General features: G+C 44.8%; 1 protein-coding gene across 2 annotated transcripts in view; it reads right to left on the reverse strand.

Annotated features, from left to right (window-relative positions):
- The window catches only part of LOC137510705 (protein mono-ADP-ribosyltransferase PARP14-like), a 179,156-nt gene that overhangs the window by 8,461 nt on the left and 150,876 nt on the right, over positions 1-19,819 (reverse strand). For both annotated transcript variants that reach the window (XM_068233925.1, XM_068233926.1), the window contains exon 15: positions 13,697-13,874. In XM_068233925.1, coding sequence (XP_068090026.1) covers positions 13,697-13,874 — 178 coding nt within the window. The remainder of the gene's footprint in view (positions 1-13,696; positions 13,875-19,819) is intronic.

Genomic DNA, 19,819 nt, shown 5'->3' on the forward strand with positions numbered 1-19,819 from the left:
GAAGGGATCTCCATCGTTCCAAGTCCTGACGAATTCTAGCCACCAAGGGGGGAAAATTCAACTGGAACAATTCAGAAGGGTTCCTAGAAATATATACTCCAAGATACTTAATTTTAGTAGATTGCCATCGAAAAGGGAAGGAAGCAGTTAATGTCTGGACTACATGTTCTGGGAGGGTGATATTAAGTACTTCAGTTTTGGAGAGATTGATTTTGAAGTTGCTAAGGTTACCATATTCCGTTAATTCTTTAAGTATATTAGGGAAAGCAATGATGGGATTAGAGACATAAATAAGAAGGTCATAAGCAAAAAGCGATAGTTTGACTGATGTGTCACCTAAAGCAACACCCTGGATGGAAAGGATATTGCGAAGGGCCACAGCAAGGTGCTCCATACAAATAACATAAAGGAGGGGAGACAGTGGGCACCCCTGTCTTGTCCCATTTCGGACCAGGAAGGCCTCCGACAGGGTCCCATTCACTTTAACATGAGCAGAGGGGTTACTATATAATGCCATAACCCTTTCAATAAATTTAGTTCCTAGGCCTATCTGAACTAGAGATCCTTCTAAAAACTGCCAGTGGACCCTGTCGAAGGCCTTCTCCGCATGCACCGAAACCATACACAACGGACTTCCCATTGTCCTAGCCATATGAATCACGGATATTGACTTCAGGGTGTTATCTCTCGCTTCTCTCTTAGTAACAAACCCTGTTTGGTCATTATGGATAATATCTGGTAGGATTGGTTTTAATCTTTCAGACAGCATTTTGGAGAAAAATTTGAGCTCTAAGTTAAGAGATTGGGCGGTAGTTAGCACACAATGCATTGTCTTTATTCGGCTTTGGTATGACCGTTATATGTGTATTGAGCGCTTGTGCAGGGAAGGAATGGTCAGCTGATATATAGTTAAATGCTGAAAGCATATGGGGGGCAAGAAGGGTACTAAATTTCTTGTAGAATGCTCCTGTGAAGCCATCAGGGCCTGGGCTTTTACCTGGTTTAGCTGATTTAATACTTTCCATTAGTTCCTGGTAGGAAAAATCTTGTTCCAGTTCCCTTGCCATTTCAGATGAGATATCTGGTAATTTGGTTTTGTCTAAATAAGACTGGATCTTTCTTTTAAGGCATTCTGGTTGCATTTCACAGAACTTTCCTTTAATATTGTAAAGCGATTCGTAGTACAATCTGAATGCCTCAGCAATTTCAGAGGTTTTGTAAAGTTTGGACCCATCAGAGCGAGTAATAGTAAAAATAGAAGAATTATTTAACTTGGGATGAAGATATCTAGCCAGCATACGTCCACATTTCCCTCTGTGTTCATAAAGAGCACCTTTAAGATGCATCCTGTCTGCAAGTGTGCGTTCATCTAGGAGTGAGAGCAAGTTGTGTCTGGCTGTGGAAAGTTCTAACTCAACCACGGGAGAAGACCCCTTTTTAAGTTCCTCCTCCAGATCACCAATTTTAGTTATTTATTGGTTATTTGGGTTTTCTTTTCCTTTTTTAATCTGGTGCCATGTGAAATCAGCAAGCCTCGCAGGGTACACTTGAGAGCTTCCCATTTAAAGCTTGGGGCTGTTTCATCATCCCTATGATCTATCTGAAAGTGCTCTATAGCTTTGGTAATATCTGCTATACATGTCTGGTCTTTTAGTAGGTTGTTATTTAACCTCCAAGGGATGAAGGAATGGGTTCTATTGTCTAGCAGAAAAGAGGAATAGACCAGGACATGGTCTGACCACAACCTATCTCCAATGTAGGATTTAATACATTTATCTAAGAGTGATTGCGAGACTAGAATATAGTCAATTCTGCTATGGGATTTATGTACATGTGAGTAATGAGTGTAGTTATATTCATTGGGGTGTAAAACTCTCCAGGAGTCTGTTGAAGAGCAAGATTGAAGCTTTGTTTTGATAGAGGTAAGCATGGAGCTCGATACAGTAGACTTTTTGGAAGAGGAGTCCCATTGGGGATTTAGGCAAAAATTGAGATCTCCGCATAAGATGATGTATCCCTTAGCGAAAGACATCAGCTTATTGAGGTATGTAGAGAATTTTTGTGTCTGGTTTTGATTAGGGAGGTAGATGTTAGCTATTGTAAATTTGGATTTGCCGATCTGGAGGTTGATGAATAGAAATCTACCCTGGGGGTCCTTAAGCTCATCAATAAGTGAAGCGTTCAGATTCCTATGCAGTCCAATAGATACTCCTTTAGTTTTCCCATCTGGGTTTGAACTATGAAACCATTTATTAAACCATTTGAATTTTATGCTTGGGATAGCATCTGATCGGAAGCGAGTTTCCTGAAGTGCTAGAATGGAAGTTTTCACTTTGTGGAAATGATAGAGGACCTGTGAACGTTTTTGAGGAATATTAAACCCATTAACATTGTACAAAACAACTGTGAGATCAGCCATTATAATTGTTAGGCATCAGAGTTATTATGTAGAGTTTCACCTTATACCATTGGATGACTGCCCGAACCTCCTGGGGAGAAGTGATGGATAGCAGAGAAAGGAACAAAAAAGAGGGAGAAGAAAGAGAAAAAGGTAAGAGAAAAGAAAACACAGGTATAAACATATCTACACACCCATCTCCTTGTCGTTGATCAGAAACAACCTGTACCACTACTAGGTCGCTGGGAACAGCGCCCTCAGCAGTAGCTCTGATCCGCGAGAGGTGGAGACGCATGACCAGTGGCCCCCACCATCCACCGAACTCCTATGAAACTTTACATACATATTGTGGAATCTACATTATAGCTTGTAACTTAAGAAAAAAAAGAATATCTATTAGGGCATTCTGTGGTCAAACAGAGGATCCCAGGGCCCCCCCAAAAGTGGGGGTGGACCTCCAGTCCCCTCTCCCAGCAACAGCTACCCTGCACAGAGAACCATATGGCCTGAGACCTTAAAGCAATAAACGTGTAAGTAATTATCATTGAGCTCGTGCCCTGTTGAAGGATCTAAAAAGGGGCCCCAAAATATGTGCCCCCTAAAAGGGGGGGTAGGGGGAGGTAAAACACCACTTTAGTCTCCTTGAACTTGGAGAGTAATATTCAACTCTTACTATCAAAACAATGTAACATGAGACTTAAAACTCCAATGATAGCGATTATAGTATTGAGTATGAACTGCGAGTCTAATCGAAAGGCATCAACTATATAAACCCCATATGACCATAAAGTTACCACTGGCTAAATAAGTATAAGCGGATAGTGGCTCAAATATCAGTGTTAAATCAAGGTCACATAGTTAGTCAACATTCTTGCATTAATATAATACATATTCAACACAGCTTAATAAACATCAAAAAAGGTAACCAAGATGGGGTGGCTCAATAGCCTAAACATATATGATAAGCTAAGAAAGTTGCTCATTGGTATAATGGTTTAAGTCAGGACTTCCGTAGAAAATGATGTGAAATCTTGCGTTAGCTTATGGTCCTTTAAGGAATAGAGTAGGCGTAAGACCATCGGACTGTGAGCGGTTTCCATAGCATTGGATATCGTTATGTATAGTGGGGCTCTCCATCAGAAAATATCCCTTACGGCAAACTGAGTGCTAATGTGAACCCTCACGGTAATGTGGACACAGGGGCTGATATCCAACCTATGCAATCGTTAATCAAGGGAAAGATAGTGCTCCCATCGCTGTCCGGATGTAAGCATCTTGTGACCAAGCACAGGAAAAATAGCAGAGAAGTTGCATGGTGGTTGTGGGCGATAATCGAGTGAACAAAGTATTATGATGTGAAATCTTGCGTTACACTAAGAGTATAGCCCACCAACAGCCCATCATACCAGTGCCTGTGTATGAAGAGTCTGGTGTCGGTAAAGCACCTATAAGGACATAGGACTCTCCATTAGAGAATATCCCCTTTCACAAAAAGTGCAAGCCCGTATGAGGATATAGTCATTAATTAGCAGTGTAGCTATCGCCTTTGTCGGCGATTGTTACGATAGTTCACCGTTTCCCATCTGTTTCTCTGTGGTCGAACGGCCGAGGGCTGAAATAATGGCCACTCTTCAAGCGAAACAGCAGGTAGATCAAAAGTGTCACGTACTTGATCCAAGTCGTCTGGGGAACGGAAGACCGCTGTTTTCCCTTCATGTTGCACTATGAGAGAAAATGGATATCCCCACCTGTAAGGTATTTCCTTGGCCCTCAGAGCCTCTAAAAGGGGCCGGGTAGCTCTCCTAAGTTATAGGGTCAGGTTGGATAGATCCGCCATTAGTTGAATCTTGGCACCGTCAAAATCTATGTCTCCCTGTGTGCGGACTGCCGCCATGATGGCTTCCTTCTCTTTATAGAAATGAACGCGACAGATTATATGCCTTGGTCTCGAAAGGTTAGTGCTGACTGGGCCCAATGATCTGTGTGCCCTGTCTATTTCAATCTTGTGATCTTGGGGTGCTCCGAGGATCTGCTTGAAGATTCCTTCCATTGTCGCCATAATATCTGGAGGTCTAGTGGCTTCAGGTAGGCCTCTGACTCTAATATTGTTTCGCTTATGCCTGTTTTCCATGTCATCAATTTTAAGGTGGATTTGTAAAAACAAAACAGAGGACACCAAGAGCCCAATAGTGCAATATTGTCTGGTAAGCTCAATATATAATGTAATGTCAAAGGTTCTTATACTCACAAAGGTGGGCTACCATCAGGTAACCACTTGACAGGCAGGTGGGGAGTATTAGTACCTGACCCCACTCAGGTATAAAAGTCGCTCTCTGTAGATAGGAAAATGGGAAAAAGAACCCCTCCACCAGGGGTGGACTTAATCGTACTGTAATTTGTACGAACAGAGGCACCAAGCAGAGTAAAACAATGTTCTAAAAATGATAAAAAGAGGGAAGTCGAGGGGGACTTACCTCCCTCTGGTAGTGGACATATACTCAAATGCAGAGTAAAAAATATACAATTTATTTACAGCTCCATAAAATCGCAACGCGTTTCGCGGTCAACAATCCCGCTTTATCATGCAGTACAGGAGGCGCTCACACGCTTTATGGACCTGAACCAGTTTTATATGCTCCTGTACTGCCTGATGAAGCGGGATTGTTGACCGCAAAACGCGTTGCAATTTTATGGAGCTGTGAATAAATTGTATATTTTTTACTCTGCATTTGAGTATATGTCCACTACCAGAGGTAGGTAAGTCCACCTCGACTTCCCTCTTTTTATCATTTTTAGAACATTGTTTTACTCTGCTTGGCGCCTCTGTTCGTACAATTTTAAGGTGGATGGCTGCTATGGACTCTGTATTACTGTCTATGGCTTTCTGTTGTTTTTCTAGCTTGCCATCAAAGTCCTCTTGTCTGTTTTCAACCTTTTCCACTCTGGAAACTATGTGGCTCACCTCTTCCCTGAAGTTAGTCATCTCCGTTTTAATAGCAGCTTCCATTCTAACGATTAGCCTTTCAAAATCGTGTTTTGTTGGGAGGGAGCGAACATAATCTTGCAGCTCTGCCTCTATGTACGATTCTGCTCCTTCTGAAGCCACAGGGGAGGATTGACCCAATGCCGGTCTTTTAGGTGGTGTTGTGTGGGGAGAGAAGCTTCCCTGCCGCCGCTGCATCTGCGAGGAGCTCTGTGAGTTGCCACGAGGTGATGCCATTCTACTTCCCTCTGTTGCTGTAAGTTCTTGTGGCGGGTAAGATTGGCTTGCCGACTCACTCTGACCGGGATTAGGTGAGGTAGCTTGGGATGGAGTGCTCTCTTGCTGCCGCTGTGAAGGCGAAGATGTTTGAGAGTTGCCATGAGGCTCCTCAGCAAGTCTTGCAGCTTGCAGCTCTACCTCTATGTACAATTCTGCTCCTTCTGAAGCCACAGGGGAGGATTGACCCAATGCCGGTCTTTTAGGTGGTGTTGTGTGGGGAGAGAAGCTTCCCTGCCACCGCTGCATCTGCGAGGAGCTCTGTGAGTTGCCACGAGGTGATGCCATTTTACTTCCCTCCAGGGGCGTCGCTAGCCCTGTTTTAGGGGGGCACGTGCCCCCAATCTTTCCTGGGGTGCCACGGATCTCCGCCCGGCTGCCCCCTCTGTCAAGACAGCGGCTTCCTCCAGCCGCCGCGTCACTGACACTCGTCTCAGACCTCAGGATCAGGCGGCGAGCCGGCGACCAATCGTGCGGGCGCTAGGACCCAGCGCCCGCACTGATATGCGGAAGTGACATCACTTCCGCATATCGAGCGGGTGCGTCCATCGCCCGCTCGTACATCTGGTCGGGTCGCCGCTGATCCTGAGGTCTGCTGAGAGGTAGGGGGGGAGCGGCGGCGGCTAGAGGGGGGGCCTCCCTGTCACTCACTCACTCCCTAAAGGGGCTCCCTGGCACGCACTCACTCCCTAAAGGGGCTCCCTGTCACTCACTCACTCACTCCCTAAAGGGGCTCCCTGGCACGCACCCACTCCCTAAAGGGGCTCCCTGTCACTCACTCACTCCCTAAAGGGGCTCCCTGTCACTCGCTCACTCCCTAAAGGGGCTCCCTGTCACTCACTCACTCCCTAAAGGGGCTCCCTGGCACGCACCCACTCCCTAAAGGGGCTCCCTGGCACGCACCCACTCCCTAAAGGGGCTCCCTGGCACGCACTCACTCCCTAAAGGGGCTCCCTGTCACTCACCCACTCCCTAAAGTGGCTCCCTGGCACGCACCCACTCCCTAAAGGGGCTCCCTGGCACGCACCCACTCCCTAAAGGGGCTCCCTGTCACGCACCCACTCCCTAAAGGGGCTCCCTGTCACTCACTCACTCCCTAAAGGGGCTCCCTGTCACTCACTCACTCCCTAAAGGGGCTCCCTGTCACTCACTCCCTAAAGGGGCTCCCTGTCACTCACTCCCTAAAGGGGCTCCCTGTCACTCACCCCCTAAAGGGGCTCCCTGGCACGCACTCACTCCCTAAAGGGGCTCCCTGGCACTCACTCACTTCCTAAAGGGGCTCCCTGGCACTCACTCACTCCCTAAAGGGCCTCCCTGTCACTCACTCCCTAAAGGGGCTCCCTGTCACTCACTCACTCCCTAAAGGGGCTCCCTGTCACTCACTCACTCCCTAAAGGGGCTCCCTGTCACTCACTCACTGCCTAAAGGGGCTTCCTGTCACTCACTCACTGCCTAAAGGGGCTCCCTGGCACTCACTCACTGCCTAAAGGGGCTTCCTGTCACTCACTCACTGCCTAAAGGGGCTCCCTGGCACTCACTCACTACCTAAAGGTGCTCCCTGTCACTCACTATCGGGGTCCCTGTCACTCACTACCTAACTGGAGGCGCCTGTCACTCACTAGCTAACCTGGGGGTCCCTGTCACTCACTACCTAACTTGGGGGGGCTACCATATTAAGGGGGCATTCTGCCTATTTATGTGAAATGCTGTCTATTTATGTGCCTCATGACTGCTGAATGTGTCTTGTTGGGAGCCTTATGATTTGTTGGGGGCCTCATGATTGCTGAATTTGTCTTGTTGGGGGCCTCATGATTTGTTGGGGGCCTCATGATTGCTGAATTTGTCTTGTTGGGGGCCTCATGATTGCTGAATTTGTCTTGTTGGGGGCCTCATGATTTGTTGGAGGCCTCATGATTGCTGAATTTGTCTTGTTGGGGGCCTCCTGATTTGTTGGGGGCCTCATGATTGCTGAATATGTCTTGTTGGGGGTCACATGATTGCTAACTGCGAGACTTTGGGAAAAGCTGAATCCTTATCATATGAGACAATAGCATTAAACCTACTTTTTTAGCGTTTTAAAACAGAAAATAAAACTGGGAGGTTCTAAAAAATTGAATACATTTTTCAGGAGTAGGATGGATGAAATTGTTTATCTTCACAGTTTATTTTCAACTTGGATTTTCCATAATGTTCATGTATGAGTTAAAACGTTTGTACAGTATTTAGTTTAAATTGCTGTTGCCACTTTGCGATAGATACCGGTAAGTGACTTTTGGGTTGCAGTTCGGGCACTCGGCCTCCAAAAGGTTCGCCACCACTGTCCTAATCTGATGTCCCACCATTGCTAGGTTCATGTAAATTTGTCTCCACCCGTTACCACACCTATATTCTGGTCCATGGCCCACCCATTTTTTGGTGCGGCGCGATAAGCACGCCGCACAACGTGATCGTCATATTTTTGGCACGCTAGCTGCAGTGTGCTGAATTCTGCTGCCTACAGTATGTACAGTATACGCTGTTCTCTAGTGCTTGCACTGTGTGCTGATTTACCTCCAGTGTGTACAGTATAAGGTGTTACTCTGTGCCTTTATTGATTGTAAACCAGCTGTATTGTATGCTGATCCCTGCTACTTTCAGTATGTACAGTATTAGCTGTAAAGCCTGGTACACACATGCAATTTTGATTAGCCAATTTTAGCTCTGTTCATAAAATTCATTGTCTGTTGGCTCACTTACTGCACGGGGGTGGGAAATTGGGGGTCAGTGATTGACCAATCAAAATTGTATGTGCGTATACATCTTTGATTTATGCCTATACTGATTGTAAATGATCGAAATAAAGGACAGGGGGCTCCGTCCAATATTTCGATGGGCAGGCCCGTTATCCGTAGCTTACACCGCTGCTAAGTTCATGTACATTTGGCCCCACCCATGGCCACGTCCACTCACCGCATGGCCACGCCCATTTTTTGCCCCTCCCCGCCTGGTGCCCACAGGTGCCACTGATCTCCAAGGACCCTAGAAACGCCCCTGCTTCCCTCTGTTGCTGTAAGTTCTTGTGGCAGGTAAGATTGGCTTGCCGACTCACTCTGACCGGGATTAGGTGAGGTAGCTTGGGATGGAGTGCCCTCTTGCTGCCGCTGTGAAGGCGAAGATGTTTGAGAGTTGCCACGAGGCTCCGCCATATTGGATCCCTCCACCTCAGCAAGTCTTCGTTCCAGGGGTCGTAAGAAGCGAAGGATATGGGCAGAACTGCGTTGAGTAGGAGACTTCTTGTTCCTCTTCCGTTTGGAGGGTCCCATGTGAAAGAATGAGTTCTGTAAAGTGGCTTTAGATCGCTGTAATCTGGTGGATTAGCAGGAGCTGAGCAGACAAGCTTCCTCACTCGGCCATGCGCAAGCCACGCCCCAGAAAAATGGCTTTTAAACTTGTATAAGCAGTTACAGAGGACAGAGGTGACACAGAGGGAGACACTGGAGGCACAGGGGGGCACAGAGGAGGTACAGGGGACAGAGATGGCACAATGTTCTGACTTAAGAACAGATTCAGGTTAAGAATGAACCTACAGTCCCTATCATGTTCATTAACCGGGGACTACCTGTACATGCATTTCAGACCTCACATGAAATATACACTTTATTTATGCTCTTCTTGGTGTGTACTTATTTTGCCAATGTTCAACTAGCACTTACGGTAAATAGATATTGTTATATTTATTAATATCCGATTATTGATATAATATTTTCCACAATATCGATTTCTTACACTGTGCTACAGCTCAGTTTCGGATGCTGCCAATATTCTTATTCCTAATTAGAGATGGTCCAAACAGTTCGCCGGCGAATAGTTCCTGGCGAACATCGGCTGTTCGCCGTTCGTGTTTAATACAATTTTTTTTTAAATTGTCAATAGCCGCTGACTCTAACGGTTAATAGCAAAGCCCCCTTACATGCTAGAAACAAAATTGAATAGTATGTGGAGGGGACAGTGGGCACAAGAGGAAAACAAAATCTCAAAAAAGACCTTATAGTTTTAGAGAAAACGCACTGCGTACAGACCCCCTGGAAACACGGTCATGCGTTACTGCTTTTTCTTTTTTTTCTTGACTGGTGGCAAGCAACAGAAGATGAAAGCCAGATAAGAACTCGGCTAATTACCCACAAGCTTAGATCAAATAAATCCATTATGCATTAGGGAGGAGGCTCAGTCTTCCCTACTATGGTTCAGGGCTGGAAACCACTAGAGTGCTTTTTTTAGCGTTTAGGGAGTGCTTTAAATCACTAGCGATTTCCCTAAAAACTATTCCAATGTAAATGAATGTAACAAAATCCACAGTAGCGATTGCGATTATCAAAATCACAATCACAGGACATGCAGCATTTTGGGAGCGTTTGCGCTTCAATGTAAAGTATTGAAGCACTGGCAAACCGCTCATGAATTGCTACACATAGCGATTTGTGTGTGATTTTAAATTACTGCAAACTGTAAAAAAAATTATAATAATTTGAAAGGACTAATCAGAATTAAATTTGCTAATTGCAAATCGCTATCACAATCGCTAGAAAAAAGCTTACACTTTTTAAAATCGCTACCAACATGAAATCACTTACAAAACACTAATTAAAAACGCTAGCGATTGCAATATCGCTTTGTGATTTGTAGTGGGTTCCAGGCCTCAATCTGGTAAAATCCCTTTAAGCAGGCATTCTATGGAGGAGGAAGAGCAATGAAAGATGGTGCAAGACTCCTCCGGAAAACAATGGTGTTCACCAAAGAAAGTTTTCTTTAGTGCAGTCAGAACAGGAACTTAGCAAATGTCCGTACATACAGTGGTTTGTGCACTTATAATGTGATGTTTGTACGCACAGCTTTTATCTTATGGAACCTTGCATAAATGATCCCTGTATTTCAACATCCCTTGTAATGTGTAATCTCAAACAAATGACTGCGGTATTCTGAAATAATACCGTCTGTTTACAGTATATTAAAGAGAGTCTGAAGAGTTTTAAAATACCTGTTTTTAAGCAGCAGGCCCATGGGCGTAACAATAGGGGATGCAGCCCCTGCTCCCCCCAGGAGCCCGTTAAGGGCTGTTTTTGGGGGTTGGAGGGGTCGCAGCATGAGGGGAGAGCTTGGTAGCCCGTTGGTGGGGAGGGGGACGGTCATCCCCCTCCCTCACCTCGGGCTCGCCCCTCTGTGCTCATCTCCAGCATTGAATAGTGCGTATGCAGGCGGTAGGCAGCGGTAGATACATACCTTCCTTGCATTCCACGGATGTTCCTCTCTCTAGCTTCTGACGCGACTTCCTGTATAAACAGGAAGTAGCATCAAACACTAGAGGGAGAAACATCCGCGCTGGAACGCAAGGAAGGTATGTATCTGCCGCTGCCCGCTGCCTGCATACGCACTATTCAAAGCTGGAGGGGAGCACAGAAGGACGAGCCCGAGGTGAGGGAGGGGGAGACGCCCCCTCTCCCCACCGACGTGCTACCAAGCTCTTCCCTCATGCTGCAACCCCTCCAGCCCCCCAAAATGGCCCTGAGCGGGCCTGGGGGGAGGGGGGACCCACTAAGAATTTCTGCAGGGGGGCCCGGCGATTCCTCGTTACACCCATGAGCAGTCCGCTTTAGCATTATAATCCAAACTGATTTGCCGCATTCCTACGGCAGAACGAGGTCTTAATCCCCACAAAATCCCCGGGGCAAAATTCAGGGATCCTTCCAGGTAGAGGCAGAGCTTTGCGCAGTAGCTCTGCCTCTGCTCGCGTCAGTCTTCGCTGATCTCTGCCTCTCCCCACCCCTCTCGGTCTTCTTTCACTGAGAGGAGTGGGGAGAGGCGGAGATCGGCAGAGATTGAATGGACTGGAGGCAGAGCTACAGCGCAAAGCTCTGCCTCCCCCTGGTGGCAAAATCTATGACCTGGAAAGTCTTGGAATTTTGCCCTGGGATTACATGGGGATAAAGACCTAGTTCTGCCACGGGGATGCAGCAAATCAGTTTGGATTATAATGCTGAAGCGGCCTGCTGCATAAAAATAGGTATTTTAAAATGCTTCAGACTCTCTTTAACCCTTTCCACTCGTATGTCCCACATAGCGGGACATCGCAAATTCCGCGTTGCACTTGTATGTCCCGCTATGTGGGACATCCCTGCAGCGGCGGTTTGCAGCGCATCGGGACCGCCGCAAACCGCCGATCACCATGTGACTATTTGTGGGCATGTTTTACTACATGCCCACACTGTCAGTGCCCCCCAGCCCCATACCTAGTGGTATCACCATCATCGCTAGAAGGAAGTGACATTTAGATTTAAGTTTTACTTCCGTTTCTTTCCTGTTTTTTTTTTTAAATAAAAAATAGCTGCTCATTTATTTTTGCAGATTCCATTCTGCAAAAAAAAAATGATTGCCAATTAAATTTTATTTTTCTTGCAGATTGCCTGCAAAGTTATAAAGATAATGAATGGCATCCTATGGGATGGACTGGGGGAGGGTGTAAATAGAATCCAGTATTTTATTGCTAATCTGCCCAATCAAAATACCAACGATTGCATTGTGTGTAGGGACAGTTAGACCCTGGGTGGTGGGCATAAAACCACCTATTATTGCGAAACTTGCTCACGCAGGCCCGGATTACACTCAGGAAACTGTTTTTCAATTTACCATACCTTGGTTTTCTCCTCTGCTACCAGCCAATATAAGATGCCAAACTGTCCAAATAAGGTATCAAATTAAACGTAATGTGTTCTTTAAAATAAGATATACCACGTTACGGTGTTATGTTCCATGTTAAAATGAGAGAGAGAGTAAGAGGGAGAGCGCATTTCTTTAAAAAAAAACTCTGAGCAGAAACGACTTCCTTTAGGAAAGAACTCCGAGTGGAAAGGGTTAAAGGACCTATTTGTCTGAAAGATTTGTTATTTTGGCCTACTGAGCAAAAAATGTAAACCTACAATGCCATCTAGTGTTTAAAAAACAGTAGCGTACATTTCCCATTTGTAATAAATGCAGAATTGCTTGTAACCCCTACAAGATTCCAAAGCAAATTCTACATAGAGGACTTGGGTGTTCTGAGGCTATGTTAGACCAAGTACAGGAATGTTGACTTGCTTCTCCTTGAGCGTATTCAGTAGGTTCCCTAGAAAATACACTTTCTGCATTTTGTATTCGAAGACAGTAGCAGTGTGGAAGTTGCCGCAGAAACTCATTTTTTGCAATGAGTACTTCCCATGAGCTCTGTTCATATATTTTTATGTTTCAAAGTGCAAAACAGTGCCTCAAATTCTTTAGCTATCACTGATCAATTAAATGTTTTCTCAGGAGTTTATAATTATGTTTTTTCTTCTAGCCTTGTGCATATAATACCTTTTCTGTGCCCAACAAGCAAAAAGTACAAACACAAGTTATATTAATAAGGTAGAAAAGATTATAATTAACAGGCATCAGGCCATAGGCCAGTTTTACATTGGATAGGTGCGATGTGGTGCTCGCACCGCGTCACACCACAAAATTGAAGCTTCATATGACCTTGCGCCGTGAAAGGGTCATATGTTTAGACCCGCCCCCGGCTAGGGACATATTCAGGAGGTATATCACTGGGATTCCCGTCGGACCACACGTGCTCCTCTTCACTCCACGCACCTGTTGGGCACACTGCCTGCATCACCCAATGACTTGCTTTATGGCATAATCCATGTGTTAGGCACGAATCATGCAGTAACGCGCTGCAGCCAATCACGAATGATGATTTCGAGGTCGAAAATGCCAATTTCAGTCATAATTACGGCCGATTCGTAAATTACGAGGTCGCAATGAACAACCCTACCAGTAACCTGACACAGCAAATTAAAACCGACATATTATTTGTACCTGACTTCACTCAGGTTTATTCAAGAGGTCGCTATTCTACAGATGTTAAGACTTTTTCACCAATGTAGAGCACTAAAGAACTGGAGGTTTCCACAAAATACTCTACTATAGCATTCCTGGTGGCTCGTCTGATCATTATGCTCTCCACTCTTAATTACACAAACAAAACTTACCATTCTGACCAACAAAACTTCTGTTAAAACCACTTGTGTTGATAGACTGGCAGTTTTGTGGTGCTGTGCCGTGGAAGAGAGAGCGTTCATTCACATTATCAGCTCCATTTTTCTCTGTCATGTACTCCTTCCTCAATGTGTATGCTATTTGTAGATGTTTGTTTTGGACCCGTTCAATCTGACAAAGAATTGGTTTATAAAACATATAATAAATATTAGTAAACAGAATTTTAAACAGAATGCAGTGAATAAAAAATACTTTAGTACAGCACCATTTTTCCATGGTATACACAGGGTCGGCACTATCATAGAGGAAAAGGGGGCAACTGCAATTCCTGCAGAGTCTTCGGCAGTGTAGCATTTCACCTGTGCCAGCAGACGCACTCCTCTGCCAGTCCATGGCTCTGTGCACTCCCATCTTCATCCACCACTGGCTGCATGTTCTCTGCGACCTGAGGCATGATATATTTTTAATGACATGTGTCAGGTCACGGATTAAAAGCGCCCCTGTAAGGATGAGGTCAGGGAGTGCACAAAGCCACAGACTGACAGAGGGGTGTGCCTGCTGGGACAGAGGAGGACACACCGCTCTGCCAAAGAATCTACAGGGGCCCCAGGGAGCACAGTTAAGTTGGGTGGTAGTTGGGGGAAGGGGGTTTGGGCACCACGCACCAGCTGGCTCAGGGGCCCTGGGGGAAAATGTGGCTGAAACAAAAGGCCCCCATGCCACTTTATGGCTTGGAGGTGTCTGTCAGGGGGGCCCCCAGATTTATTTTGCCTGGGGGCCCCATTGTCCCTAGAACTGGCCCTGGGAACACAGATTTCTGAAAGGTATATTAATACATACAGAAAATAACATAAAATTAAAGACAGATGTATTATGTTACAAAAACAGGCATGATTCTGTGAAGTCCTGAACATGATGTAAAGACTAACAAAGGAACCTTGTGGGATTTGTGACTGTGACTGTTTTGTGTGAACAGATACTTGCAAAGTGCTAATAAGCACATTAGTAAGACTCCCAAGCTGCAAGTGAGACTCCAGCAAATCTCTAGAACAACGTTAGAAATCTCTGTCCAGAGGGGGTGCAGCACCTGGAACAGCTAATATGCTGCACAAAGCCTTAAAGCAGATCCGAGATGAAAAACTAACTATAATAAGTAACTTGTCTATATATCTTATCTAAAGTTTAGATTTCAAGTTTAGTTTACACAGCACAGCAAATCTAGCTGCAAACTGCTTCAACAGTATATGATTATTTTTTCCTGTGATACAATGAGAGCAGCCATGTTCAGCTTGTGATCATTATACACAGGCAAGCTGCTCTGCATCTCCAGCCCTCAGCCTGTGAGAACTTCACTCCCCTCTCCTCCTCCCTCCACCCCTCTGCCTCTGAAATCTCTGTCTAGTAACACCTCCTCCTCCTGCCCAGACTGAGCTCCCATAAGCCCTTACTACATGGGTCTCAGAGTGCCTAGGGGCTGGAAGAGCTGTGGGTGAGGCTTGTTTAGTTTATAGGGAATTAGGGTATTAAAACAAAAAAAAAGTATTTGGCTTGAGGAATGCCCTATAAACTATTTGAAAGGAACACAATTATGCAATGAGTAAAAGTTAATCTCGGATCCACTTCAAGCACCTACAGTGCTGCCCATAATTATTCATACCCCTGGCAAATTCTGACTTTTATTCAACCAGCAAGTATTTTGTTGATGGGAAATAACATAGGTGTTTCCCAAAAGATAAAATAACATTTCTCAGCTTTTTTTTACATTTGAGCAAAACGTGTCCAGTCCAAAATTATTCATACCCTTCACAAACTGTCACAGTCTGTGGGGAAATCTAAAGTTCTACACCATTCCAAATAGTCAAAGCTGTTCTAAAGCATGCTAATTACCCTGGTTAACTCAACAGGTGAAAAACAGCAGCTCTCTGCAGTTGGTTTGTGGACAGTCATGGCTAAGACAAAGCAGCTCAGTGAGGACCTGTGGCTGCGCATTGTGGCCGCTCACAAGTCAGGAAAGGGCTACAAGGTCATTTCTAAATGTTTTCAAGTTCCAGTGGTTACAGTGCAAAGTATTAGTAAAAAATACAAGATGTTCCGCACTGTGGAAAATCTCAGAGGAAATGGTCGGAAACCAAAAGTGACACCTGTGCTGGCCAGGAGGATATTGAGAGAGGTGAAAAAGAATCCAATGATCACCACCAAGGCCATCCTGGTGAATCTGGGCTCTGCTGGTGGCAATGTCTTAGGGCAGACAATCCAGCTGACACTGCACACTGCTGGGTTCTATAGATGCAGACCAAGGAGGATGCCACTTCTCCAGATAAGGCCCACAAAGGCTCGCTTGGCCTTTGCAAATGCTCATCTGGACAAAGAAGAAGACTTCTGGTCTTCTGTGTTATGGTCAGATGAAACAAAAATTGAATTGTTTGGTCACAATGATGTTTCCTTCATTTTCTGGAACTAGTAAAAAAGGGCGCACAGGGATAGTGGACAAAAAGGGCGCCGCCATAGACTGCAATGCAAAATATCGGCTATTCGGCGCCCGACAGGAAAAAAGGGCGCACGAGAAATAGCGGTTACAGGGATCGTGTTAACAAAGGTTTTCGTTTATAGGATAAAGTTTATAAGAAATATCGTTTACAAGTTCGTTTAGACTTTGTATTATACTTATTTTTTCGTTTGTAAATTTCGCTTATATGGGTTTTAACTAGTTTTTTCGTTTTAAAAATGCGCTTATAAAACTATAACACCTAAAATATAGTTTACACTTCTTTTATCATTTAAAATTCGTTTTCATATGTATAATGCTTAAATAACGTTTCTAAAGCTGATTGTATTAGAAATACATCGCTTATGGTATTAACTTTGTTTTTACACTTCTAATGCGTTGATTATAGTTACTAAAATATCGCTTTAAATATTACTGTTATTTTAAGATTTCTACGTGATTTTAAGGCTAGTTATTCTATTACAAATTACTGTTATTTTAAGATTTCTACGTGATTTTAACCACTTTACCCCCGCGCGTACGTATTTCTCCGCCCCTTTTTCCATCCTTTAAAAACCAGGGACGGAGAAACACGTACTTTCCGCGTTCCCGACGCTGCCCGCGCTCCCGCTCGTAAACACGCCGCCCGCCGCTAGTAAACACGCCGCCGCCTGCTCGCCCAGAGATCAATGAACGGGAAAATCCATTCCCGTTCGTTGATCTAAGCCCCGCAATGATCAGCTGCTCTCCTATGGGCAGCGCGATCATTGTGAGAAAAAACTCACGTGTCCAGCCTCCTTATTCTTCCTCCAAGCTTCCGGAAGGAAGCTTGGAGGTCGCATTAAAACAAAAAGTTACTGTGGCCATCTTGTGGCCAAATAGTAAACTACACCCTACACATTTTTCACATACAAATAAATGACTTTTACACATAAAATTAACTCATTACCTCCCACACTCCCTATTTTTTTTTTTTTGTAATTAAAAAAAAATTAAAAAAATTACAATTAAAAAAAATACATAAATAGTTACCTTAGGGACTGAACTTTTTAAATATTTATGTCAAGAGGGTATAACACTGTTACTTTATAAACTATGGGCTTGTAATTAGGGATGGACGCAAAACTGAAAAAAATGCACCTTTATTTCCAAATAAAATATTGGCGCCAAACATTGTGATAGGGACATAATTTAAATGGTTTTATAACCGGGACAAAAGGGCAAATACGTTTCATGGGTTTTAATTACAGTAGCATGCATTATTTAAAAACTATAATGGCCGAAAACTGAAAAATAATTATTTTTTCCCCCACATTTTTCCTATTTTCCCATTAAAACACATTTAGGAAAAAATAATTCTTGGCATAATGTCCCACCTAAAGAAAGCCTAATTGGTGGCGGAAAAAACAAGATATAGTTCATTTCATTGCGATAAGTAATGATAAAGTTATAGATGAATGAATGGAAGGAGCGCTGAAAGGTGAAAATTGCTCTGGTGCTCAGGGGGTAAAACCCCTCAGTGGTGAAGTGGTTAAGGCTAGTTATTCTATTACAAATATATAAATTATTTTATTCATGTTATTTGGAGTGAAGTATTTTAAGGATTAAATATATTATTGTTTATATGTGTTTAGCGTGTTTTGGTCAGTGGGGATGGTTAGGTTTAGACATTACTAGGGGGTCTAGGGGTTAGGGATAGGTACAGGGAGGGTTAGGACCAGGGTGGTGGTTAGTTTTAGGCACCACCAGGGGGGTCTTAGGTTTAGGCACCAGAAGGGGGGTCTTAGGTTTAGGCACCACCAGGGGAGTCTTAGGTTTAGGCACCACCAGGGGGGTCTAGGGGTTAGGGATAGGTACAGGGAGGGTTAGGTATACATACAGTGCAATATACACCACCAGGGGGGTGGTTAGTTTTAGGCACCACCAGGGGAGTCTTAGGTTTAGGCACTACCAGGGGGTCTTAGGTTTAGGCACCACCAGGGGGGTCTTAGGTTTAGGCACCAGAAGGGGAGTCTTAGGTTTAGGCACCAACAGGGGGGTCTTAGGTTTAGGCACCACCAGGGGAGTCTTAGGTTTAGGCACCAACAGGGGGGTCTTAGGTTTAGGCACCACCAGGGGAGTCTTAGGTTTAGGCACCAACAGGGGGGTCTTAGGTTTAGGCACCACCAGGGGAGTCTTAGGTTTAGGCACCAACAGGGGGGTCTTAGGTTTAGGCACCACCAGGGGGGTCTTAGGTTTAGGCACCAACAGGGGGGTCTTAGGTTTAGGCACCACCAGGGGAGTCTTAGGTTTAGGCACCACCAGGGGGGTCTAGGGGTTAGGGATAGGTACAGGGAGGGCTCTGTATGAGAGTAAGGTTAGGTATAGTTATAGTACAATATATGTAATATATACAATTTATTACATTATGTGTATTTACACAAAGGGGGGTCTAGGTGTGAGGGATAGGGATGAGGAGAGATATCTGTGACCCTAAAGTTAGGTATAATTGTAGTAAAATACCTGTAAAACCTACCATTCTAGTACTATGCTTAATAGAAGTGTAAATATCGTTTTTGCTATAGACGCTATTCGACGTTTCATTTCAGAATTCGTTTACTGTTATAGACGGTATTTTGCCATTTCATTTCCGTTTATTTAACGTATTTAGCACTAAATTATCGTTTATAACCTCTTAAACGAAAAATACGGTTTTGCATTCAAACTTATGATTTCGGCTACACCCCACGCCCTTTTTTCCAGGCGCCCTTTTTTGATATACGCGGCTGATTTCGCGTCCAGTGCGGCAGTTTGTACGCAGCAGCGTGGGTATGGTGTGGCTGGGTCTGTTAGTTCACACAGATTGAGGAATACGCGCGCGCGCTGAGAGGCAGAACCTTTATGACAAACGAGGAGGGATCAGCTGACCAGGTTGGTCAGCTGACCTCAAAGCTAGTGGCTATTGGTTGATCGGTGATGGGTGGCGCTGGAGAGCGCCGCTCTATATATAGTCACTGTTGGTCAGTCTCAAGTTGTCTGCCGTTGCGAACACTCAGACCTTAGTCAGATCCTACAGTGTGTTAGAACCAGTAGGACCTGGGAATTCACACTGAGCCAGATTACTTCTGTGTATCTTTGTGTTATACTTCAGACTAGTTCCAGGGTGTTGAGACCACGGACCTCACACCTAAGATTAGGGACTCTGTGTTATCATTCTGTTATACTTCAGACTAGTTCCAGGGTGTTGAGACCACGGACCTCACACCCAAGATTAGGGACTCTGTGTTATCTTTGTGTTATACTCCAGACTAGTTCCAGGGTGTCGAGACCACGGACCTCACACCTAAGACTAGGCATTGTTTTGATATCTGTTATGACCTATTGCATTTCTGACTATCCCTCTGCTTTCTGATTCGGTACCTACGCATATCTGATTATCTGTTGCCAACCCTGCCTGCCTTTGGATACCGAATCAGCCTTCTGTCTCTGTACCTTGTCTGTCCGTGTGTTGTCGGCCTGGCTTGCCCGACCTTGAGAGCTATCTCTCTCCATTAAGAGATAGTCTCCAGACCTGCTAGTGACATCCACCTTTCAGGTGTCACTCACTCACAGGTCCTTCCTACTTTCAGCCTGGGGCTGGTCTCAGGCTGCT

Source organism: Hyperolius riggenbachi, chromosome 1, assembly GCF_040937935.1.
Source record: "Hyperolius riggenbachi isolate aHypRig1 chromosome 1, aHypRig1.pri, whole genome shotgun sequence".
NCBI lineage: Eukaryota > Metazoa > Chordata > Amphibia > Anura > Hyperoliidae > Hyperolius > Hyperolius riggenbachi.